Source organism: Salmo salar, chromosome 27 (genome assembly GCF_965601325.2).
Source record: "Salmo salar chromosome 27, fSalSal1, whole genome shotgun sequence".
NCBI classification, from domain to species: domain Eukaryota; kingdom Metazoa; phylum Chordata; class Actinopteri; order Salmoniformes; family Salmonidae; genus Salmo; species Salmo salar.
Genome location: NC_138317.1, coordinates 44,945,296 through 44,971,857, shown reverse-complemented (window position 1 = coordinate 44,971,857; position 26,562 = coordinate 44,945,296). Strand labels below are relative to the sequence as shown.

General features: G+C 45.6%; 1 protein-coding gene across 2 annotated transcripts in view; it reads right to left on the bottom strand.

Moving 5' to 3' along the window:
• LOC106589129 (protein spire homolog 1) overlaps positions 1–26,562 on the bottom strand; it is a 118,925-nt gene that overhangs the window by 81,071 nt on the left and 11,292 nt on the right. For both annotated transcript variants that reach the window (XM_014178832.3, XM_045709470.2), the window contains exon 2: positions 20,468–20,499. In XM_014178832.3, the coding sequence (XP_014034307.1) occupies positions 20,468–20,499 (32 nt within the window). The remainder of the gene's footprint in view (positions 1–20,467; positions 20,500–26,562) is intronic.

Below are 26,562 nucleotides of genomic sequence, written 5' to 3'. Positions count from 1 at the left end.
ACAAACAGTGCTGAACAGGAACCTGCCTTGACCCTGTGAAAACTCACCAAGGCTTGGCATCTGATTTAGAGACATGTCCTCACTAACCAGGTGAGAGGGAGGGGCCAACAAGGCCAGGCATCTGATTTACAGACATGTCCTCACTAACCAGGTGAGAGGGAGGGGCCAACAAGCAGACCAAAACAGAGAGCTGAACCTAGATTCACAAAGAGTAGGAGTGCTGGTCTAGGATCAGGTCTTCCTACTTATTATGATCTAAAGGGCAAAACGGATCCTAGATCAGGACTCCGATGCTTTATGAACACATGTCCAGGAACCTGGCATAACCTGTACAAACTTCATGAGGCATCAATTACGGCTAATACAATTGTGGACCTGAAAGTGATTGTGGGTGATACCACAGAGATAAGAGATATTACTGTCTAAGGCCGATTGCAGTCATGCAGCACTGAACATGGAAGCATTGGCTTTGAGCATTACATCACAAAGGGCATCTACAATCAGCTATGTCCACAGACAGACAGCTGGCTAACAGCAGGTACAGGCAAGGGCTGGTACAGGCAAGGGAACAGCTCAGCTCTATATTTAGCCACACAGTACAATACGAGGTAGGTCTAATACTTATCTAACAAACAAAAAAGGTTAACCCCAGTCAGTCCAGATCAGTGTTAAAGTTCATAGATGAACAGGTTAGTCAGCGGACATACCCCTGGAGGCTGGAGAAATCAGGAGGATTCCAGCTATTACAATGAGCCAGTCCTCCCATCTAAAGTTACACCAGCCTCCACTGGGAGTACAGCCATTATCTCTGGTTCTGAGGCGGTGTGGGCCATTATCTCTGGTTCTGAGGTGGTGTAGTGTGGGTCATTATCTCTGGTTCTGAGGCGGTCTAGTGTGGGCCATTATCTCTGGTTCTGAGGTGGTGTAGTGTGGGCCATTATCTCTGCTTCTGAGGTGGTGGAGTGTGGGTCATTATCTCTGGTTCTGAGGTGGTGTAGTGTGGGCCATTATCTCTGGTTCCGAGGTGGTGTAGTGTGGGCCATTATCTCTGCTTCTGAGGTGGTGGAGTGTGGGTCATTATCTCTGGTTCTGAGGTGGTGTAGTGTGGGTCATTATCTCTGGTTCTGAGGTGGTGTAGTGTGGGTCATTATCTCTGGTTCTGAGGCGGTGTAGTGTGGGCCATTATCTCTGGTTCCGAGGCGGTCTAGTGTGGGCCATTATCTCTGGTTCCGAGGTGGTGTAGTGTGGGCCATTATCTCTGCTTCTGAGGTGGTGGAGTGTGGGCCATTATCTCTGCTTCTGAGGTGGTGGAGTGTGGGCCATTATCTCTGGTTCTGAGGTGGTGGAGTGTGGGCCATTATCTCTGGTTCTGAGGTGGTGTAGTGTGGGCCATTATCTCTGGTTCCGAGGTGGTGTAGTGTGAAAGTGAGGTGCCCAAACTGAGCCCTGCAGGGTGAGGCTGGGAGAGGGTGAGGCTGGGAGAGGGTGAGACTGAGAGAGGGTGAGGCTGAGAGAGGGTGAGGGTGGGAGAGGGTGAGGGTGAGAGAGGGTGAGGCTGGGAGAGGGTGAGGCTGAGAGAGGGTGAGGGTGGGAGAGGGTGAGGCTGGGTGAGGCTGGGAGAGGGTGAGGCTGGGAGAGGGTGAGGGTGAGGCTGGGAGAGGGTGAGGGTGAGGCTGAGAGAGGGTGAGGCTGGGAGAGGGTGAGGCTGGGAGAGGGTGAGGGTGGGAGAGGGTGAGGGTGAGAGAGGGTGAGGGTGAGAGAGGGTGAGGCTGGGAGAGGGAGAGGGTGAGGCTGAGAGAGGGTGAGGCTGGGAGAGGGTGAGGCTGGGAGAGGGTGAGGCTGGGAGAGGGTGAGGCTGGGAGAGGGTGAGGGTGAGGCTGGGAGAGGGTGAGGCTGGGAGAGGGTGAGGCTGGGAGAGGGTGAGGGTGGGAGAGGGTGAGGGTGGGAGAGGGTGAGGGTGGGAGAGGGTGAGGCTGGGAGAGGGTGAGGCTGGGAGAGGGTGAGGCTGAGAGAGGGTGAGGGTGGGAGAGGGTGAGGGTGGGAGAGGGTGAGGCTGGGAGAGGGTGAGGCTGGGAGAGGGTGAGGCTGGGAGAGGGTGAGGGTGAGGCTGAGAGAGGGTGAGGCTGGGAGAGGGTGAGGCTGAGAGAGGGTGAGGCTGGGAGAGGGTGAGGGTGAGGCTGAGAGAGGGTGAGGCTGGGAGAGGGTGAGGCTGAGAGAGGGTGAGGGTGGGAGAGGGTGAGGGTGAGAGAGGGTGAGGCTGGGAGAGGGAGAGGGTGAGGCTGAGAGAGGGTGAGGCTGGGAGAGGGTGAGGCTGGGAGAGGGTGAGGCTGGGAGAGGGTGAGGCTGGGAGAGGGTGAGGCTGGGAGAGGGTGAGGCTGGGAGAGGGTGAGGCTGAGAGAGGGTGAGGCTGGGAGAGGGTGAGGCTGGGAGAGGGTGAGGCTGAGAGAGGGTGAGGCTGGGAGAGGGTGAGGCTGGGAGAGGGTGAGGCTGGGAGAGGGTGAGGGTGGGAGAGGGTGAGAGAGGGTGAGGCTGAGAGAGGGTGAGGCTGGGAGAGGGTGAGGCTGGGAGAGGGTGAGGCTGGGAGAGGGAGAGGGTGAGGCTGGGAGAGGGTGAGGCTGGGAGAGGGTGAGGCTGAGAGAGGGTGAGGCTGAGAGAGGGTGAGGCTGAGAGAGGGTGAGGCTGGGAGAGGGTGAGGCTGGGAGAGGGTGAGGCTGAGAGAGGGTGAGGCTGAGAGAGGGTGAGGCTGGCTACGGCCCAGTAGCTGCCAGGGAGACGTCTCATCTGGCTGGGTAGAGCACCAGTCTGTCTGAAGGAAGGAGAGGTGTTGACTGAGCTGTGTGGCAGTGGAATTTTTCTTTAGCATGAGTCATGACCTAACTGATACATCATTCTCAATTAGATTTTAATTATGAAATAAAGGTGATATATAAAAAAAGAAAAGAAACCGGCTTTATAAAATACATTTTGAAATGTGTATAGGCGATTGGCCTCAGTATATAGGCCTTCATCCCTCGAGACTATGTCAACGCCCCGGGGAATCACATCAAAACTCCGTTTTGCTCCTACCTTCCTATAGGCAGAAACTCAAACAGGAAGTACCTGTGTTAAGGTCTATTTAACACTGGTCTGACCAAATGGAATCCACGCTTCAAGATTGTTTTGATCACGAGGACTGGGATGTGTTCTGGGTAGCCTCAGAATAACATTGGCATTTACACAGACAAAGTGACTGAGTTCATCAGGAATTGTATTAAGGGATGTTGTTCCCACTGTGACTATTAAAACCTACCCAAACCAGAAACTGTGGAGAGATGGCAGTACTCGCGCAAAACTGAAAGTGCGAACCACCGCATTTAACCATGGCAAGGTGACTGGGAATATGCCCGAATACAAACAGTGTAGTTATTCTCACCTTAACAGGCAAAACGTCAGTACAGAGACAAAATGGAGTCGCAATTCAACGGCTCAGACACGATACGTACAGTACCATTCAAAAGTATGGACACACCTACTCATTCCAGGGTTTTTCTTTATTTTTACTATTTTCTACATTGTAGAATAATAGTGGAGACATCAAAACTATGAAATAACACTCATCTTTGTGAGACGGAAAGTAGGTGAACGGATGATCTCCGCATGTGTGGTTCCCACCGTAAAGCATGGAGGAGGAGGTGTGTTGGTGCCACTGTCTGTGATTTATTTAGAATTAAAGGCTCACTTAACCAGCATAGCTACCGCAGCGATACGCCATCCCATCTGGTTTGGGCTTAGTGGGACTATCATTTGTTTTTCAACAGGACAATAACATCTGCAAAAAATGTGTGTGACCAATAAAAATGGGATTTATCACTTGAGGCACAGCGTAAGGAAACGGCAACTGCTGTCGTTTCCTACATTTTTCAAAATCATAGTCGCACATCTCATGTAGCCCATAGGACTATACGTTTTATTTGTCACATGCGCTGAATACAGGTGTAGACCTTACCGTGAAAAGCTTACTTACAAGCCCTTAACCAACAGTGCAGTTCAAGAAATAGTTCAAATATTTTCCAAACAAAGTAAAAAAAAATAACGAGGCTATGTACAGGGGGTACCGGTACCAAGTCAATATGCGGGGTCACAGGTTAGTCGAGGTCATTTGTACATGTAGGTAGGGGTGAAGTGACTATGCATAGATAATAAACAGTGAGTAGCAGCAGAGTACAAAACAAACAGGAGGGGTGGTGGGGGTGTCAATGTAAATTGTCCAGTGGCCATTTGATTAGTTGTTCAGCAGTCTTATGGCTTGGGGGTAGAAGCTGTTAAGGAGCATTTTGGTCCTAGACTTGGCACTTCAGTACTGCTTGCCGTGCGGTAGCAGAGAGAACAGTCCATGACTTGGGGGACTGGAGTTTTATGGGCTTTCCTCTGACACCGCTTAATATAGATGTCCTGGATGGCAGGAAGCTTGGCCCCAGTGATGTACCGGGCCGTACGCACTACCCTCTGTAGAGCCTTACGTTCAGATGTCGAGCAGTTGCCATACCAGGCGGTGATGCAACCGGTCTGGATGCTCTCCATGGTGCAACTGTAGAACTCTGAGGATCTGGGGACCCATGCCAAATCTTTTCAGTCTCCTGAGGGGGAAAATGTGTTGTTGTGCCCTCTTCACGACTGTCTTGGTGTGTTTGGACCATGACAGTTCGTTGGTGATGTGGACACCAAGGAACTTGAAAAACTCGACCCGCTCCACTATAGCCCCGTCGTACACACCCCTGAGGGGCCCCAGTGTTGAGGATCAGTGTGGCAGATGTTTTGTTGCCTGCCCTTACCACCTGGGGGCTGCCGGTCAATTAGTCCAAGATTCAGTTGCAGAGGGAGGTGTTTGGGCCCAGTGTCCTTAGCTTAGTGACGAGCTTCGTGGGCACTATGGTGTTGAACGCTGAGCTGTAGTCAATGAACAGCATTCTCACATAGGTGTTCCTTTTGTCCAGGTGGGAAAGGGCAGTGTGGAGTGCGATTGAGATTGTGTCATCTGTGGATCTGTTGGGGCGGTATGCGAATTGGAGTGGATCTAGGGTATCCGGGAGGAAGCTGTTGATGTAAGCCATGACCAGCTTTTCAAAGCACTTCATGGCTACCGACGGTAATCATTCAGGCAGGTTACCTTCGCTTCCTTGGGAACAGGGACTACGGTGGTCTGCTTGAAAAATGTAGGTTTTACAGACTCGGTCAGGGAGAGGTTGAAAATGTCTGTGAAGACCTTTGCCAGTTGTGGCTAGGAAAAACTCCCTAGAAAGGCACGAACCTAGGAAGAAACCTAGAGAGGAACCAGGCTTTGAGGGGTGGCCAGTCCTCTTCTGGCTGTGCCGGGTGGAGATTATAACAGAACATGGCCAAGATGTTCAAATGTTCATAAATGACCAGCATGGTCAAATAATAATAATCATAGTAGTTGTCGAGTCAGTAACTCAAGAGTAAATGTCAGTTGGCTTTTTCATAGCCGATCTTTGAGAGTATCTCTACCGCTCCTGCTGTCTCTAGAGAGTTGAAAACAGCAGGTCTGGGACAGGTAGCACGTCCGGTGAACAGGTCAGGGTTCCAGCAGGTCTGGGACAGCAGGTCTGGGACAGGTAGCACGTCCGGTGAACAGGTCAGGGTTCCATAGCCGCAGGCAGAACAGTTGAAACTGGAGCAGCAGCATGCTTTGAGTACACGTCCTGGTAATCCGTCTGGCCCCGCGGCTTTGTGAATGTTGACCTGTTTAATAGTCTTGCTCACATCGGCTACCGAGAGCATTATCACACAGTCATCCAGAACAGGTGGTGCTCACATGCATGCTTCAGTGTTGCTTGCCTTGAAGCAAGCATAAAAGGCATTTAGCTCGTCTGGTAGGCTCGCGTCACTGGGCAGCGCGCGTCTGGGTTTCCCTTTGTAGTCCGTAATAGTTTTCAAGCTCTGCCACATCTGAGAAGCGTCAGAGCCGGTGTAGTAGGATTCAATCTTAATCCTGTATTGACGCTTTGCCTGATTGATGGGTTCGTCTGAGGGCATAGCGGGATTTCTTATAAGTGTCCAGATTAGTGTCCCGCTCCTTGAAAGTGGCAGCTCTAGCCTTTAGCTCGATGCGGCTGTTGCCTGTAATCCATGGCTTCTGGTTGGGATATGTACGTACAGTCCCTGTGGGGACGATGTCGTCAATGCACTTATTGATGAAGCCAGCGACTGAGGTGGTGTATTCCTCAATGCCATTGGATGAATCCTGGAACATATTCCAGTCTGTGCAGCAAAACTGTCCTGTAGCGTAGCATCCACGTCATCTGACCACTTCCGTATTGAGTGAGTCACTGGTACTTCCAGCTTTAGTTGTTTTTGCTTGTAAGCATGAATCAGGGGTATAGAATTATGGTCAGATTTGCCAAATGGAGGGCAGGAGCTTTGTATGCGTCTCTGTGTGTGGAGTAAAGGTGGTCTAGATTTTTTTCCCCTCTGGTTGCACTTTTGACATGCTGGTAAAAATGGGGTAAAACTGATTTAAGTTTGCCTGCATTAAAGTCCCTGGCCACTAGGAGCGCCGCTTCTGGATGAGCATTTTCTTGTTTGTTTATGGCCATATACAGCTGGTTGAGTGTGGTCTTAGTACCAGCGTTGGTCTGTGGTGGTAAATAGACGGCTATGAATAATATAGATGAGAACTCTCTTGGTAGATAGTGTGGTCTACAGCTTATCATAAAGGTACTCTACCTCAGGCGAGCAATACCTCAAGACTTAGTTAATATATTAGACATCACAGCTGTTATTGACAGAAAGAGACACACACCCACCCCTCGTCTACCAGAAGTAGCTTCTGTTTCCCACCAGCTCTATATTAGCCGTGTCGTCGCTCAGCCACGACTCGGTGAAACATAAGATATTATAGTTTTTAATGTCCCGTTGGTAGGATAATCATAGGTCATGAATTTAATTTTCCAATGATTAGATTTGGGCCTTTTCCGAGGAAAGCAGTATATCCTTCTCGTCGGACTGTAAAGGAAAAAAAGCTTCTTCCAGTTCGAGGCGAGTAATGTCCTGAAGTTGTTTTCGGTCATAAGAGATGGTAGCAGCAACATTATTTTTTAACATTTTAGTCATTTTAGCAGACGCTCTTATCCAGAGCGACTGACAGTAGTGAATGTTGCCGGATGCGGCTGAGTTTCCTTCCTTCCTCCCCTCTCTCTTTCCTTCAGTAACTCCTACCCTCCTGCCTGCCTGCATCATTCCTCTGAGTCACAAGTCTTCAAATGAGATTGTGATGCAGATCTGTAATTGGAGAGAACTCCTGTTTTTCCAGGAGTGTCTCTACACGCTTGAAGGGACTGAGTGTTACATTTTTACATTCTAGTCATTTTAGCAGACGCTCTTATCCAGAGCGACTGACAGTAGTGAATGCATACATTTCATACATTTTTTTCTCCGTACTGGTCCCCCGTGGGAATCAAACCCACAACCCTGGTGTTGCAAACACCATGCTCTACCAACTGAGCCACACGGGACCTGAACAAAATAAGTTAAACAACGCAACAACAAAAAACGAAACAAAATAGCACAGTTGGTTAGGACATGTAAAACGTGTAAAACGTCAGCCACCATCTTCTCACAACTAAAGTGGTCAAATAACTTTAAAAAAATGAAGCACATTAATCCGCTTTATAACGGGTGTAGAGCCTAACTGGCATAAATACGCAGCTCGTGAATTTCAAATGTACCTTTATAATAAAAGCATTACATTCATAAATCGCATGTGTGGTCACATTTGAGAATGGTGTTTTCCTGCTAATGGAACATACGTGCTTATAGCCTTCTGCCGTGTGTGCATTGTTGCGCTTATGTGAATAAATAGCCAAATAGTTGATCAACATTTTAAGCTAAATATTAAATCTGTTGCATCAGGTTCAATGCTTAAAACAGAGTTTTTGATGGTAGTGGTTGTATTAATTTGGGATCTATCGTATCCCACAACTGTCCTTGACTATTGTTTGGAATAATTATTTATTGCACAGAATAGGTCAACTTTTGTACTATGGGGGGGGTAGTAGATTGACATAGGCTAGTGCTTTGCTGTTCGTTAGGCTCATCTTGTTGGTTGACGAAAGTTAAATGTAGACAGTTCTTCCAATATCTTCAATATGCACCTCGGAACTGGATAAGGATACACGCAGTTGCGTCCCCAATGTGTCCGTCTTCACTTGTAGGCTGTGAGAAAGGGCCAATCCCGTGACAGAGGTGCTTTGGAGCATGCAGCAGGGAAAAGGTTATTAATTTTCAGCCCAAGGGCAAAACGGCCATTGGCCTCAAAAGGAATGGATTTGTTGGCGTGGCATTACAGCCACACAAAGGGGATGGAGCCCGGAAATTCTAGGCATTATCAAGTGCTTGTCAAATTGTGAATGAGAGACTGATGAAGTGTGTGCAGCCTGTGCAAAAAAAAACAAAGCAGAGCTCATGCCGTTCATGCAACTTTTTCAAATCATCATTAGAGTCCCATCAGGCAGCATTACAATGTAATACAAATCAAAACATATAGCCCGACATTTGTATCACAACTAAAGCTACATTATCTCTTAATGAAGCATATAGGAGGACCTATTTCTTTGTTAACCGCTCAACACCGAATAGCCACATGTGCGCACTCCCTCAAATCATTTGGATAAATATCCTTTCTATTTTATTCAGCTTTGTTCAATTGTATTCTTCATACTATAAAATAATGCCATGGAACTCTAACTAAATCTTGTCTGCTGTTGGTGGTCTGTTAATATCCCTCTAGTGGTGTGGGGGCTGTGCTTTGGCAAAGTGGGTGGGGTTATATCCTGCCTGTTATATCCCCCCCCCGTCTCCAGTGTATGTGCTGCAATAGTCTATGTGCCAGGGGGCTAGGGTCAGTCCGTCCTATCTGATGAAATGATCCTGTCTTATCTGGTGTCCAGGGTGATCTTAGATATGCTGCTGCACAACCCTAAATCCACCGATTATTATTTTATCAACGTCTTCGAGAACGATCTGACCTTAACGGCCATCTACTCTTATAATCTCAACCCGGCACAGCCAGAAGAGCACTGGCCACCCCTCAGAGACTGGTTCCTCTCTACCCAGTACAGCCAGAAGAGAACTGGCCCCCCCTCAGAGACTGGTTCCTCTCTACCCAGTACAGCCAGTAGAGGACTGGTCACCCCTCAGAGACTGGTTCCTCTGGTCTACCCAGTACAGCCAGAAGAGGACTGGCCACCCCTCAGAGCCTGGTTCCTCTGGTCTACCCAGTACAGCCAGTAGAGGACTGGTCACCCCTCAGAGCCTGGGTCCTCTCTACCCAGTACAGCCAGTAGAGGACTGGCCACCCCTCAGAGCCTGGTTCCTCTGGTCTACCCACTACAGCCAGTAGAGGACTGGTCACCCCTCATAGCCTGGTTCCTCTCTACCCAGTACAGCCAGAAGAGGACTGGCCACCCCTCAGAGCCTGGTTCCTCTCTACCCAGTACAGCCAGTAGAGCACTGGCCACCCCTCAGAGCCTGGTTCCTCTGGTCTACCCAGTACAGCCAGAAGAGCACTGGCCACCCCTCATAGCCTGGTTCCTCTCTAGGTTTCTTCCTAGGTTTTGGCCTTTCTAGAGAGTTTTTCCTAGCCACCGTGCTTCTACATCTGCATTGCTTGCTGTTTGGGGGATTTAGGCTGGGTTTCTGTATAAGCACTTTGAGACAACTGCTGTTGTAAAAAGGGCTCTAAAAATACATTTGTTTGGTTGACCTAAATCACAAAATGACACATTGGTTTCCTTACCCTTAGCGTTCATAGTCACAAAATTGTAAATTTGACTAATCTCAAGAGAAGGTTGAACGTTAAAAAAGGTCCTTAGAAAATAGTTCTGATCATATAGTCTAGACGATATCCAAAACACTGAATTCAGACATTTACAATAATCTTTTTTGATCACGTAATGTCTTTCTACTCAATACCACAACTCTGGGAGGTAAAGTCGTTGAAATATTCAATCATTTTGGTGTATTTCGGCTGGAATCAAGGCATTAGAATGTACCAGAGCACCCTGGTATAAAGACAGCTTGGCCCCTGTCCATGCCAAGACCCAGACAAAGAGTCACCAGGCGGGGAGAGGAAGGGATGAACCACAGTCAGTGTGAATGAATAGCGGACTGACCTCACATTGATAATGCCAAGACAGGGAGGCTGACCGACACAAATCCCAACTGATTATGGCCCATCTCTGCAATCACTTTTAAGGCCAAGTGCAGATTACACAGTAGTGGAGTATCCCAACCACTACCTAGATGAAGATTGGTTTCCTGTAGTATAACCACTACCTAGATAAAGGTTGGTTTCCTGTACTATAACCACTACCTAGATAAAGGTTGGTTTCCTGTACTATAACCACTACCTAGATAAAGGTTGGTTTCCTGTAGTATAACCACTACCTAGATGAAGGTTGGTTTCCTGTAGTATAACCACTACCTAGATGAAGGTTGGTTTCCTGTAGTATAACCACTACCTAGATAAAGGTTGGTTTCCTGTACTATAACCACTACCTAGATAAAGGTTGGTTTCCTGTACTATAACCACTACCTAGATAAAGGTTGGTTTCCTGTAGTATAACCACTACCTAGATGAAGGTTGGTTTCCTGTAGTATAACCACTACCTAGATGAAGGTTGGTTTCCTGTAGTATAACCACTACCTAGATAAAGGTTGGTTTCCTGTAGTATAACCACTACCTAGATAAAGGTTGGTTTCCTGTAGTATAACCACAAACTAGATGAAGGTTGGTTTCCTGTAGTATAACCACTACCTAGATAAAGGTTGGTTTCCTGTAGTATAACCACTACCTAGATAAAGGTTGGTTTCCTGTAGTATAACCACTACCTAGATAAAGGTGGGTTTCCTGTAGTATAATCACTACCTAGATGAAGCTAGTTAGGAATGTTAAAGACTTCCTCATCTACAATGTAAATAGATGATCAGGTTTGAAACCTAAATGTTAGGATCTGAATCCTATACTAGGTACTATTGAGTTCACCTATCTGAGGGCCATCCTACGAAGCAAGCCAATGCTGACCGGCTTCAGTTAGCTTCACATTCCAGCTCAGGCTTCATCCGTCCTACAACAATGGATATTGCTCGTCCGCCTGCCGCTAACTTTAGCAGGTTTGTAACTGCGCGTGCTAGTCGAACGCCAAACTCCTCATTGAGACAATACTGAAATATCTATCCATGGACCAGCCAGAGCCACATTTTCATTTGTACCGAAATCAAAAATATATTCTTGCAAATTCAGCAGGCTGTGTTGTGAAATAGGCGTTTATTTATTTTTTATTTAACTTGGCAAGTCAGTTAAGAACAACTTTTAATTTACAATGACAGCGTACCAAAAGGCCTCCTGTGGGAACGGGGATTAAAAATAAAAATGTAGGACACAAACAGACATCGCAACAAGACACCACAACACCACATAAAGTGCAGTCTGTATTTTATAACTTATTGTTAATACAGTCTTTGGTGTGCTTAGCAATGCACAAGCAGCCTTTTCCCCCACTTCTGTGATAAAATGATTCTATGAAGTCATACAAAAGTGATACTGTGTGTGAAGTTTCAAATGCATTCTGTCATTACTAAATGTGTAATGTGAAAGGTATTTTAACATGACTATTTAACACACCAAAAAAAATATATAAAATAAAAATCAGTCGTCTTCGGCAAATGAAGGGGATGATGACATAATCTTTGCAAGATGGAGGGAATCTGATTTCATTGGTCCTGAACTCGTGGCTCAGTCATTTCATTCAGGATAAGTGGAGTTAGCCGTGTGCGAGCCTGCCCCAGAACAGGACCGTTCTGAAGGATTTGTTGCCATGGAAATGTACCTGGCTAAAAGGTGAGCTACTATCATATGACCGGTTATCCCGAGTTGAATTCAGAGTTGACCAAAGTTACCTTGCTAATAACTCCTCAAACCTGCTCGTATGATACCCCTCTGGTTTGGCTAGAGGTCTGGACGCATTCACAATGGAAGCCTATTCCCTATGTAGTGCACTACTTTTGAGCAGGACCCATACGGTGTGAAATGCAGCCTTAGTGGTCCCGTGTGGCTCAGTTGGTAGAGCATGGTGTTTGCAACGCCAGGGTTGTGGGTTCGATTCCCACGAGGGACCAGTACGGAGAAATAAATGTATGAAATGTATGCATTCGCTACTGTAAGTCGCTCTGGATAAGAGCGTCTGCTAAAATGACTAGAATGTAAGAATGTAACACTCAGTCCCTTCAAGCGTGTAGAGACACTCCTGGAAAAACAGGACTTCTCTCCAATTACAGATCTGCATCACAATCTCATTTGAAGACTTGTGACTCAGAGGAATGATGCAGGCAGGCAGGAGGGTAGGAGTTACTGAAGGAAAGAGAGAGGGGAGGAAGGAAGGAAACTCAGCCGCATCCGGCAACACAGAGCCAGAAAACAAACACGGGCAGCCATGTTGCTAAACACACACTGAGAGAAAATGTAGGTTGCGTCCACAACCATAATATAGAAACCTGCCTATAATGTAATCAATGTGTAATAACTACGTAAAGAAATATATGAACGCATTAAATGATGTGACGTGCAGTCACATCCAGGTCCTAATTGGTCAACAAATTATTTGACACATCAAATAGTATATTTTGACATGCAAAGACCCAAATGGCGCTCCATAGAAATCCTGGAACAAATATGAACAAATATGAACAACGAAACAGCAAGTAAGTGCAAGAAATAAGTTGTGTTTTACTGATAATGGGGACATCCGTAAATGCAAACAAAATAACTTTTTGGTCAGTGTGTGTGTGTGTGTGTAAAACCTTTATTTAACTAGGCAAGTCAGTTAAGAACAAATTCTTATTTACAATGACTGCTTACCCTGGCCAAACCCGGACCAATTGTGTGCCGCCCTATGGGACTACCAATCATGGCCGGATGTGATACAGCCTGGATTCAAACCAGGGACTGTAGTGACGCCTCTTGCACTGAGATGCTGTGTCCATGTGTGGGTGTGTTAACTATTTAACTGTACTTGAAAACTTAAAGGCCGTTAAAATTGTAAATATCGGTATCGTTTTTTTTGTTAAGGAAAATATCGGAATCAGGCAAAAATGCCATATCAGTGCATCACTAGTAGTATGGTATAGTGTAGAGTAGATTGGTGTAGTATAATGTAGTTTAGTGTAGGGTGGTATTATGCAGGATAGTGTAGTGTAGTATGATGTAGGGTGGTATGATGCAGGGGATAGTGTAGTATGGTATGATGTGTAGTGTAGGGTGGTATGATGCAGGGTAGAGGTCGACCGATTATGATTTTTCAACGCCGATACCGATTATTGGAGTACCCAAAAAAAAAAGCCGGTACCGATTAATCGGCCGATTATTATTATTATGATATATATACACACACACACACACACACACACACTCACACACACACACACACACACACACACACACACACACACACACACACACACACACACACACACACACACACACACACACACACACACACACACACACACACACACACACACACACACACACACACACACACACACACACAGCTCTGAAGTGACAACGATACTGAAGGGTCTGCTTAGGAGACAAATACTCTCAACTGTTTGAATAATAAAAATAGAGTTTAAGTTACCTGTGATGAATGCTGAAAACAAAAACTTTCTATATGCAGGAAATCCTATTTTAATAACGGGCATGGTAAGAATTGACTACCAAAGTGCGAGTCATAATTCCCATGACACCTTCTAGCAAAATCTGAAAAGCGGTTCCTTCATTTAGTAGTAGTGTAGGGTAGTGTGGTGTAGGGTAGTGTAGAGTAGGGTAGTATAGTATAGTGTGGTGTAGGGTAGTATGGTGTAGTATAGGGTAGTATAGTATAGGGTAGTATAGTGTGGTGTAGGGTAGTGTAGTGTGGTGTAGGGTAGTGTAGTGTGGTGTAGGGTAGTGTAGTGTGGTGTGGTGTAGGGTAGTATAGGGTAGTGTAGTGTGGTGTAGGGTAGTGTAGTGTGGTGTAGGGTAGTATGGTGTGGTGTAGGGTAGTATGGTGTGGTGTAGGGTAGTATAGGGTAGTGTCGTGTGGTGTAGGGTAGTATGGTGTGGTGTAGGGTAGTATGGTGTAGGGTAGTGTAGTGTGGTGTAGGGTAGTATGGTGTGGTGTAGGGTAGTGTAGTATGGTGTAGGGTAGTATGGTGTGGTGTAGGGTAGTGTAGTGTGGTGTAGGGTAGTATGGTGTGGTGTAGGGTAGTGTAGTGTGGTATAGGGTAGTATAGGGTAGTATGGTGTAGTGTAGGGTAGTGTGGTGTAGGGTAGTATGGTGTGGTGTAGTGTAGTGTAGTGTGGTGTGGTGTAGTATGGTGTGGTGTAGTGTAGTGTGGTGTAGGGTAGTATGGTGTGGTGTAGGGTAGGGTAGTGTGGTGTAGGGTAGTGTAGTGTGGTGTAGGGTAGTATGGTGTAGGGTAGTGTAGTGTGGTGTAGGGTAGTATGGTGTGGTGTAGGGTAGGGTAGTGTGGTGTAGGGTAGTGTAGTGTGGTGTAGGGTAGTGTGTGTAGGGTAGTATAGTGTGGTGTAGGGTAGTGTAGTGTGGTGTAGGGTAGTATAGGGTAGTGTCGTGTGGTGTAGGGTAGTATGGTGTGGTGTAGGGTAGTGTATGGTGTGGTGTAGGGTAGTATAGGGTAGTGTCGTGTGGTGTAGGGTAGTATGGTGTGGTGTAGGGTAGTATGGTGTAGGGTAGTGTAGTGTGGTGTAGGGTAGTATGGTGTGGTGTAGGGTAGTGTAGTATGGTGTAGGGTAGTATGGTGTGGTGTAGGGTAGTGTAGTGTGGTGTAGGGTAGTATGGTGTGGTGTAGGGTAGTGTAGTGTGGTATAGGGTAGTATAGGGTAGTATGGTGTAGTGTAGGGTAGTGTGGTGTAGGGTAGTATGGTGTGGTGTAGTGTAGTGTAGTGTGGTGTGGTGTAGTGTAGTGTGGTGTAGGGTAGTATGGTGTGGTGTAGGGTAGGGTAGTGTGGTGTAGGGTAGTGTAGTGTGGTGTAGGGTAGTATGGTGTAGGGTAGTATGGTGTGGTGTAGGGTAGGGTAGTGTGGTGTAGGGTAGTGTAGTGTGGTGTAGGGTAGTGTGTGTAGGGTAGTATAGTGTGGTGTAGGGTAGTGTAGTGTGGTGTAGGGTAGTGTAGTGTTGGTGTGGTGTAGGGTAGTATGGTGTGGTGTAGGGTAGTATGGTGTAGGGTAGTGTAGTGTGGTGTAGGGTAGTGATGGTGTAGGGTAGTGTAGTGTGGTGTAGGGTAGTATGGTGTAGGGTAGTGTAGTGTGGTGTAGGGTAGTGTGTGTAGGGTAGTATAGTGTGGTGTAGGGTAGTGTAGTGTGGTGTAGGGTAGTGTAGTGTGGTGTAGGGTAGTGTAGTGTGGTGTAGGGTAGTGTAGTGTAGTGTAGTGTGGTGTGGTGTGGTGTAGGGTAGTATGGTGTAGTGTAGTGTAGTGTGGTGTAGGGTAGTGTGGTGTAGGGTAGTGTGGTGTAGGGTAGTGTGGTGTAGGGTAGTGTGGTGTAGGGTAGGGTAGTATGGTGTGGTGTAGGGTAGTATGGTGTGGTGTAGGGTAGTATGGTGTGGTGTAGGGTAGTATGGTGTGGTGTGGTGTAGGGTAGTATGGTGTAGGGTAGTATGGTGTAGGGTAGTGTGGTGTAGGGTAGTGTGGTGTAGGGTAGTATGGTGTGTGGTGTAGGGTAGTATGGTGTGGTGTAGGGTAGTATGGTGTGGTGTAGGGTAGTGTAGTGTAGTGTGGTGTAGGGTAGTATGGTGTAGGGTAGTGTAGTGTAGGGTAGTATGGTGTGGGGTAGTGTAGTGTAGGGTAGTATGGTGTAGGGTAGTGTAGTGTAGGGTAGTATGGTGTGGGGTAGTGTAGTGTAGGGTAGTATTGGGTAGTGGAGGGTGGTATGGTGTGGTGTAGGGTAGTGTGGTGTAGGGTAGTGTAGTGTAGGGTAGTGTAGGGTAGTGTGGTGTAGGGTAGGGTAGTATGGTGTGGTGTAGGGTAGTATGGTGTAGGGTAGTATGGTGTGGTATAGGGTAGTATGGTGTAGGGTAGTGTGGTGTAGGGTAGTGTAGTGTAGGGTAGTGTAGTGTGGTGTGGTGTAGTGTGGTGTAGGGTAGTGTAGTGTGGTGTAGGGTAGTGTAGTGTGGTGTAGGGTAGTGTGGTGTAGGGTAGTGTGGTGTAGGGTAGTATGGTGTAGGGTAGTATGGTTGTGGTGTAGGGTAGTATGGTGTGGTGTAGGGTAGTATGATGTGGTGTAGGGTAGTATGGTGTAGGGTAGTATGGTGTAGGGTAGTATGGTGTGGTGTAGGGTAGTGTAGGGTAGTGTGGTGTAGGGTAGTGTGGTGTAGGGTAGTGTAGTGTGGTGTAGGGTAGTGTAGTGTGGTGTAGGGTAGTATGGTGTAGGGTAGTGTAGTGTGGTGTAGGGTAGTGGTGGTGTAGGGTAGTGTAGTGTGGTGTAGGGTAGTGTGGTGTAGGGTAGTGTAGGGTAGTGTGGTGTGGTGTAGGGTAGTGTAGTGTGGTGTAGGGTAGTATGGTGTAGGGTAGTGTAGGGTAGTGTGGTGTAGGGTAGTATTGTGTAGGGTAGGTTGGTATGGTGTGGTGTAGGGTATTGTGGTGTAGGGTAGTGTGGTGTAGGGTAGTGTGGTGTAGGGTAGTATGGTGTGGGGTAGGGTAGTGTAGGGTAGTGTAGTATGGTGTAGGGTAGGGTAGTGTGGGGTAGGGTAGTATGGTGTGGGTAGTAGTGTAGGGTAGGGTAGTATAGGGTAGTATGGTGTAGGGTAGTGTGGTGTGGTGTAGGGTAGTGTGGTGTAGGGTAGTGTAGGGTAGTGTAGTGTGGTGTAGGGTAGTATAGGGTAGTGTGGTGTAGGGTAGTGTAGGGTAGTGTAGGGTAGTGTAGGGTAGTGTAGGGTAGTGTAGGGTAGTGTGGTGTGGTGTAGGGTAGTATGGTGTAGGGTAGTGTGGTGTAGGGTAGTATACAGTAGTATGATGTAGGGTAGTGTGGTGTAGGGTAGTATGGTGTAGGGTAGGGTAGTATGGTGTAGGGTAGTATAGGGTAGTATGGTGTAGGGTAGTGTGGTGTAGGGTAGTGTGGTGTAGGGTAGTGTGGTGTAGGGTAGGGTAGTATGGTGTAGTGTGGTGTAGGGTAGTGTAGTGTAGTGTGGTGTAGGGTAGTGTGGTGTAGGGTAGTATGGTGTAGGGTAGTATGGTGTAGTGTGGTGTAGGGTAGTGTGGTGTAGTGTGGTGTAGGGTAGTGTAGGGTAGTATTGGTGTAGGGTAGTATGGTGTGGTGTAGGGTAGTATGGTGTGGTGTAGGGTAGTATGGTGTAGGGTAGTATGGTGTAGGGTAATGTAGGGTAGTATAGGGTAGTATGGTGTAGGGTAGTATGGTGTGGTGTAGGGTAGTATGGTGTAGGGTAGGGTAGTATGGGGTAGGGTAGGGTGGTATAGGGTAGTGTGGTGTAGGGTAGTATAGGGTAGTATGGTGTAGTGTAGGGTAGTGTGGTGTAGGGTAGTGTGGTGTAGTGTAGGGTAGTGTGGTGTAGGGTAGTATGGTGTAGTGTAGGGTAGTATGGTGTAGTGTAGGGTAGTGTGGTGTAGGGTAGTGTGGTGTAGGGTAGTGTGGTGTAGGGTAGTGTAGTGTGTTGTGGTGTAGGGTAGTATAGGGTAGTATGGTGTAGTGTAGGGTAGTGTGGTGTAGGGTAGTGTGGTGTAGGGTAGTATGGTGTAGTGTAGGGTAGTGTGGTGTAGGGTAGTATAGTGTGGTGTAGGGTAGTGTGGTGTAGGGTAGTATGGGGTGTAGTGTAGGGTAGTATGGTGTGGTGTAGGGTAGTATGGTGTAGGGTAGGGTAGTGTGGTGTAGGGTAGTATGGTGTAGTGTAGGGTAGTGTGGTGTGGTGTAGGGTAGTATGGTGTAGGGTAGTGTGGTGTGGTGTAGGGTAGTGTGGTGTGGTATAGGGTAGTATGGTGTAGGGTAGTGTGGTGTGGTGTAGGGTAGTGTGGTGTGGTGTAGGGTAGTGTGGTGTGGTGTAGGGTAGTATGGTGTGGTGTAGGGTAGTATGGTGTAGGGTAGTATGGTGTGGTGTGGTGTAGGGTAGTGTGGTGTAGGGTAGTGTGGTGTAGGGTAGTGTGGTGTAGGGTAGTGTAGTGTGGTGTAGGGTAGTGTAGTGTGGTGTAGGGTAGTGTAGTGTGGTGTAGGGTAGTGTAGTGTAGGGTAGTATAGGGTAGTATAGGGTAGTATAGGGTAGTGTGGTGTAGGGTAGTATGGTGTGGGGTAGTGTGTGATGTTTGGTGTGGTGTACTTTTACGTTTTTAATTTGTACACTTGTAAACCATCTGTCAACAATGGCTGTACAGTGGTGGGGTGTTGGACTGATCGTGTACATACCCGCTACGAAACGGACTCATTCATGAAAACACCACCGGTAGAGCATAAACAAGACTAATGTAGTACGAGACCAGTCGATATCGTCTTCACTTCCATGATAAACAACAAGAGCATCATGATGTGCAATAAGAAGCACAAGCTAGCCGTTAGACCTATGCTATATTCCCTGACCCTTTACGTTTTGGGATAGATCGAATGGAGAGGCCAAACAGTAAGTCGTTATGAATATTCAAGAATCTGTTCTAAAGATATAAACATCATTAGCCTACAGTGTTACATTGGGCTCACTAACTGTCCCGTTACGACGACTCAAAATGAACTACAGTAAACAACGCAATGAGGAAATCATTTATTTGTAGGCTTAGTTAGTAGAGAGATGACCTTCTTGGACAACAAGTCTAGCAGGTGATATGTCCTAAATATCATATCACAGTATTTTCTAAATATGTTGACAGTATGCCGGTATTATATATATATGTTTTGGAATAATATATATATATATATATATATATATATATTATTTCTTTTTCTAAAAACTGTTCAATTAAACTTCAACCAAAAACAATTTTCAGCATTTATCGATTTCTGCATTTCCTGTAATCATTTCATGATTGGAGTTGCATTGCATAGGGCGTCGCACAATTGGCTCAGCGTCGTCCAGGTTTGGCCGGGTAGGCCGTCATTGTAAATAAGAATTAGTTCTTAACTGACTTGCCTAGTTAAATGAACGGTTAAAAAATATATATATATAATAATAATAATAAAAAGAATTCCACACTACCACATAGGGCTGCACGATATTGGCAATATATGTCTAACCATATTTTTAACCATGTTAATTTGACTTGCGATTTAGATCAAAACACTTAGGTCAACTGTTGGAATCATGGAAAAATGTTTATTATAATTCTATAGTTAGAATATAAGTGGTCACTTTAAATACAGTATTTGATATGACAACGAATGCAAATGCTAGGGACGAGTTATTGTGACAGGGTAGGAACCTAAGTGTTGGTCAGAAGTTTCCTAAGGCACCCGATAATTTTTTGGCTACATTAAAATGTTCTCTTAGGTACTTCATGTAGCTAACATATTCATGCTTCGCCTAAAATCCTTCTCTAAACTGTACCATTGTTCCCCTTTTAAAAAAAAACAAACCATGTACAGCTGGTCTTTATCTAAACTAAAGTGTTTTATGAGACAAAGCATTGTGAATGTGTCTATGTAAGCATGCCCCCCTGTCTCTCTCCATCTGCGCCTGCTGCGAGGCCTTCCAAAGAAGTCATATATTGACATAGGCGCAGTGTGGGTAGATTTCCACAGCCTCAACTCCTGTCAGTGTTTTATTCCATTGAGATTCAATTTCCGTTTCAGTGATTTAGCTTTTTTCCAATTCAGTGTGACAATCAAATGTCTGGGAGCTGGACAGCGATAAAGGAAAGAGAGAGAAAAACGCCTTATCTCAGCGCCAACATAACCGTTCACGGGCTTCACATTGTATCGTAGTTGTCACGCCAACTCGGTATAAATGGTCGCTCATGGTTTCCATGGTGAGCACTGGGCTCTGTATTTGGGATGATTTCCGTTCCATGAAAACACACACTTTAACAAATATTCCCCCAGTGGGACCTTGATAGAAACAAGTCTCAGCTGACTACATGTAAGACACAAATGCATACGATGGAATAATACACAATAGTCCGACGCTACTAAAGAAACATAAGAGAAAAAACACAAAGCCCAGTTCTGGAAGCATGGTATATCTCAAACAACTCAATGGTGCTGTATATCCACCTAAACTCAATTGTAGTGGTTTTATTCAATGCTATTAAACCATACAAACATGACTGTTCATTGGCTCATCGGAGTAACCAGTACTCCTTGATGTAGAACAAATTCAAGCTTGGTTTCTAAAGCACCCTTAAAACAACGGAAACGTGATTCATTCTCTACCAGTAGAAACCTCATCTGACAAACCAAAACAGTCCTTGACCTGTAACTCACCTCTAAGGAAGTGTTGGGAGGTCTGGATTTATCTGGAAAGAGAAAAGAAAAAAAGTGTTAGTCAAATATGCATCATTACATACCCTACCACTGCAGCATCACTACATACATACATACCCTACCACTGCAGCATCACTACATACATACATACCCCCTACCACTGCAGCATCACTACATACATACATACGCCTACCACTGCAGCATCACTACATACATACATACATACCCTACCACTGCAGCATCACTACATACATACATACATACCCTACCACTGCAGCATCACTACATACATACCATACATACATACCCTACCACTGCAGCATCACTACATACATACATACCCTACCACTGCAGCATCACTACATACATACCATACCCCTACCACTGCAGCATCCCTACATACATACCCTACCACTGCAGCATCCCTACATACATACCCTACCACTGCAGCATCCCTACATACATACCCTACCACTGCAGCATCACTACATGCATACATACCCTACCACTGCAGCATCACTACATGCATACATACATACCCTACCACTGCAGCATCCCTACATACATACATACCCTGCCACTGCAGCATCACTACATACATACAAACATGCATACATACCCTAACACTGCAGCATCACTACATGCATGCATACATACATACATACACTACCACTGCAGCATCACTACATATATACCCTACCACTGCAGCATCACCACATATATACCCTACCACTGCAGCATCACTACATATTACCCTACCACTGCAGCGTCACTACATGCATACATACATACATACCCTACCACTGCAGCATCACTACATGCATACATACATACATACTACCCTACCACTGCAGCATCACTACATGCATACATGCATACATACCCTACCACAGCAGCATCACTACATGCATACATATCCTACCACTGCAGCATCACTACATGCATACATACCCTACCACTGCAGCATCACTACATACAAACATACATACCCTAACACTGCAGCATCACTACATACAAACATACATACCCTAACACTGCAGCATCACTACATGCATACATACATACCCTACCACTGCAGCATCCCTACATACATACATACCCTGCAACTGCAGCATCACTACATACATACAAACATGCATACATACCCTAACACTGCAGCATCACTACATGCATGCATACATACATACATACCCTACCACTGCAGCATCACTACATATATACCCTACCACTGCAGCATCACCACATATATACCCTACCACTGCAGCATCACTACATATATACCCTACCACTGCAGCGTCACTACAGGCATACATACATACCCTACCACTGCAGCATCACTACATGCATACATACATACCCTACCACTGCAGCATCACTACATGCATACATACCCTACCACTGCAGCATCACTACATACAAACATACATACATACCCTAACACTGCAGCATCACTACATGCATACATACATACCCTACCACTGCAGCATCGCTACATGCATACATACCCTACCACTGCAGCATCACTACATGCATACATGCATACATACCCTACCACTGCAGCATCACTACATGCATACATACCCTACCACTGCAGCATCACTACATACAAACATACATACATACCCTAACACTGCAGCATCGCTACATGCATACATACATACCCTACCACTGCAGCATCGCTACATGCATACATACCCTACCACTGCAGCATCACTACATGCATACATACCCCTACCACTGCAGCATCACTACATGCATACATACATACCCTACCACTGCAGCATCACCACATATACACCCTACCACTGCAGCATCACTACATGCATACATACCCTACCACTGCAACATCACTACATGCATACATACCCTACCACTGCAGCATCACTACATGCATACATACCCTACCACTGCAGCATCACTACATGCATACATACCCTACCACTGCAGCATCACTACATGCATACATACCCTACCACTGCAGCATCACTACATGCATACATACCCTACCACTGCAGCATCACTACATGCATACATACCCTACCACTGCAGCATCACTACATGCATACATACCCTACCACTGCAGCATCACTACATGCATACATACCCTACCACTGCAGCATCACTACATGCATACATACCCTACCACTGCAGCATCACTACATGCATACATACCCTACCACTGCAGCATCACTACATGCATACATACCCTACCACTGCAGCATCACTACATGCATACATACCCTACCACTGCAGCATCACTACATGCATACATACCCTACCACTGCAGCATCACTACATGCATACATACCCTACCACTGCAGCATCACTACATGCATACATACCCTACCACTGCAGCATCACTACATGCATACATACCCTACCACAGCAGCATCACTACATGCACACATACCCTACCACTGCAGCATCACTACATGCATACACACCCTACCACTGCAGCATCACTACATGCATACACACCCTACCACTGCAGCATCACTACATGCACACATACCCTACAACTGCAGCATCACTACATGCACACATACCCTACCACTGCAGCATCACTACATACCCTACCACTGCAGCATTACTACATGCATACATACCCTACCACTGCAGCATCAATACATACAGACCCTACCACAGCAGCATCACTACATACATGGAGAATACTACACTAACATACTGCTGTAGTACTAACAACTCTACATGGAGAATACTACACTAAGATACTGCTGTAGTACTAACTAACAACTCTACATGGAGAATACTACACTAACATACTGCTGTAGTACTAACAAACAACTCTACATGGAGAATACTACACTAACATACTGCTATAGTACTAACAACTCTACATGGAGAATACTACACTAACATACTGCTGTAGTACTAACTAACAACTCTACATGGAGAATACTACACTAACATACTGCTGTAGTACTAACTAACAACTCTACATGGAGAATACTACACTAACATACTGCTGTAGTACTAACTAACAACTCTACATGGAGAATACTACACTAACATACTGCTGTAGTACTAACAACTCTACATGGAGAATACTACACTAACATACTGCTGTAGTACTAACTAACAACTATACATGGAGAATACTACACTAACATACTGCTGTAGTACTAACTAACACAACTCTACATGGAGAATACTACACTAACATACTGCTGTAGTACTAACACCACTCTACATGGAGAATACTACACTAACATACTGCTGTAGTACTAACTAACACAACTCTACATGGAGAATACTACACTAACATACTGCTGTAGTACTAACAACTCTACATGGAGAATACTAAACTAACATACTGCTGTAGTACTAACTAACAACTCTACATGGAGAATACTACACTAACATACTGCTGTAGTACTAACTAACACAACTCTACATGGAGAATACTACACTAACATACTGCTGTAGTACTAACAACTCTACATGGAGAATACTACACTAACATACTGCTGTAGTACTAACTAACACACTATACATGGAGAATACTACACTAACATACTGCTGTAGTACTAACTAACACAACTCTACATGGAGAATACTACACTAACATACTGCTGTAGTACTAACTAACAACTCTACATGGAGAATACTACACTAACATACTGCTGTAGTACTAACTAACACAACTCTACATGGAGAATACTACACTAACATACTGCTGTAGTACTAACAACTCTACATGGAGAATACTACACTAACATACTGCTGTAGTACTAACTAACACAACTCTACATGGAGAATACTACACTAACATACTGCTGTAGTACTAACAACTCTACATGGAGAATACTACACTAAGATACTGCTGTAGTACTAACTAACAACTCTACATGGAGAATACTACACTAACATACTGCTGTAGTACTAACAACTCTACATGGAGAATACTACACTAACATACTGCTGTAGTACTAACTAACACAACTCTACATGGAGAATACTACACTAACATACTGCTGTAGTACTAACAACTCTACATGGAGAATACTACACTAACATACTGCTGTAGTACTAACAACTCTACATGGAGAATACTACACTAACATACTGCTATAGTACTAACAACTCTACATGGAGAATACTAAACTAACATACTGCTGTAGTACTAACTAACAACTATACATGCAGAATACTACACTAACATACTGCTGTAGTACTAACTAACACAACTCTACATGGAGAATACTACACTAACATACTGCTGTAGTACTAACAACTCTACATGGAGAATACTACACTAACATACTGCTGTAGTACTAACTAACAACTATACATGGAGAATACTACACTAACATACTGCTGTAGTACTAACAACTCTACATGGAGAATACTACACTAACATACTGCTGTAGTACTAACTAACACAACTCTACATGGAGAATACTACACTAACATACTGCTGTAGTACTAACTAACACAACTCTACATGGAGAATACTACACTAACATACTGCTGTAGTACTAACTAACACAACTCTACATGGAGAATACTACACTAACATACTGCTGTAGTACTAACTAACACAACTCTACATGGAGAATACTAAACTAACATACTGCTGTAGTACTAACTAACACAACTCTACATGGAGAATACTACACTAACATACTGCTGTAGTACTAACTAACACAACTCTACATGGAGAATACTACACTAACATACTGCTGTAGTACTAACAACTCTACATGGAGAATACTACACTAAGATACTGCTGTAGTACTAACTAACACAACTCTACATGGAGAATACTACACTAACATACTGCTGTAGTACTAACTAACAACTCTACATGGAGAATACTACACTAACATACTGCTGTAGTACTAACTAACACAACTCTACATGGAGAATACTACACTAACATACTGCTATAGTACTAACAACTCTACATGGAGAATACTACACTACCCATGGAAAAGGAAATTGGATTCAAAGCTGTGTTCATCAGATCCTCAATTAAATAATTTCTTCAACTGCAGCGGCTTGGTTTGTAGTAGACGTATTCATTAGCAAAAAAAAAAAATACGTTAATTAATTGAAAGCCAAAATCAAGACTGAATCACCTTGAGCTATTCAGGCAGCAAATGACCTCGGCTCAGAGCAAAGAACCTCCTCGCCTTACGATTTATAGTGGAAGACACTATACTACACACACACAGCACCAGGCTCACCTCCAGTCCAGAACAAGAGAACACAGACCGTCTGTTAGTTGGAGACATGACGCCAGTGCCCCCTCTCTCCTTCTCTCTTCATCTCCCTCTCTCCCCCTCTCTCTCTTCATCTCCCTCCCCCTCTCTCCATCTCCCTCCCCCTCTCTCTCTTCATCTCCCTCCCCCTCTCTCCTTCTCTCTTCATCTCCCCCTCTCTCTCTTCATCTCCCTCCCCCTCTCTCTCTTCATCTCCCTCCCCCTCTCTCCTTCTCTCTTCATCTCCCTCCCCCTCTCTCCTTCTCTCTTCATCTCCCTCCATCTCCCTCCTTCTCTCTTCATCTCCCTCCATCTCCCTCCTTCTCTCTTCATCTCCCTCCATCTCCCTCCCCCTCTCTCTCTTCATCTCCCTCCCCCTCTCTCTCTTCATCTCCCTCCCCCTCTCTCTCTTCATCTCCCTCCCCCTCTCTCTTCATCTCCCTCCCCCTCTCTCTCTTCATCTCCCTCCCCCTCTCTCTTCATCTCCCTCCCCCTCTCTCCTTCTCTCTTCATCTCCCTCCCCCTCTCTCTCTTCATCTCCCTCCCCCTCTCTCCTTCTCTCTTCATCTCCCCCTCTCTCTCTTCATCTCCCTCCCCCTCTCTCCTTCTCTCTTCATCTCCCTCCATCTCCCTCCTTCTCTCTTCATCTCCCTCCATCTCCCTCCTTCTCTCTTCATCTCCCTCCATCTCCCTCCCCCTCTCTCTCTTCATCTCCCTCCCCCTCTCTCTCTTCATCTCCCTCCCCCTCTCTCTCTTCATCTCCCTCCCCCTCTCTCTTCATCTCCCTCCCCCTCTCTCTCTTCATCTCCCTCCCCCTCTCTCTTCATCTCCCTCCCCCTCTCTCCTTCTCTCTTCATCTCCCTCCCCCTC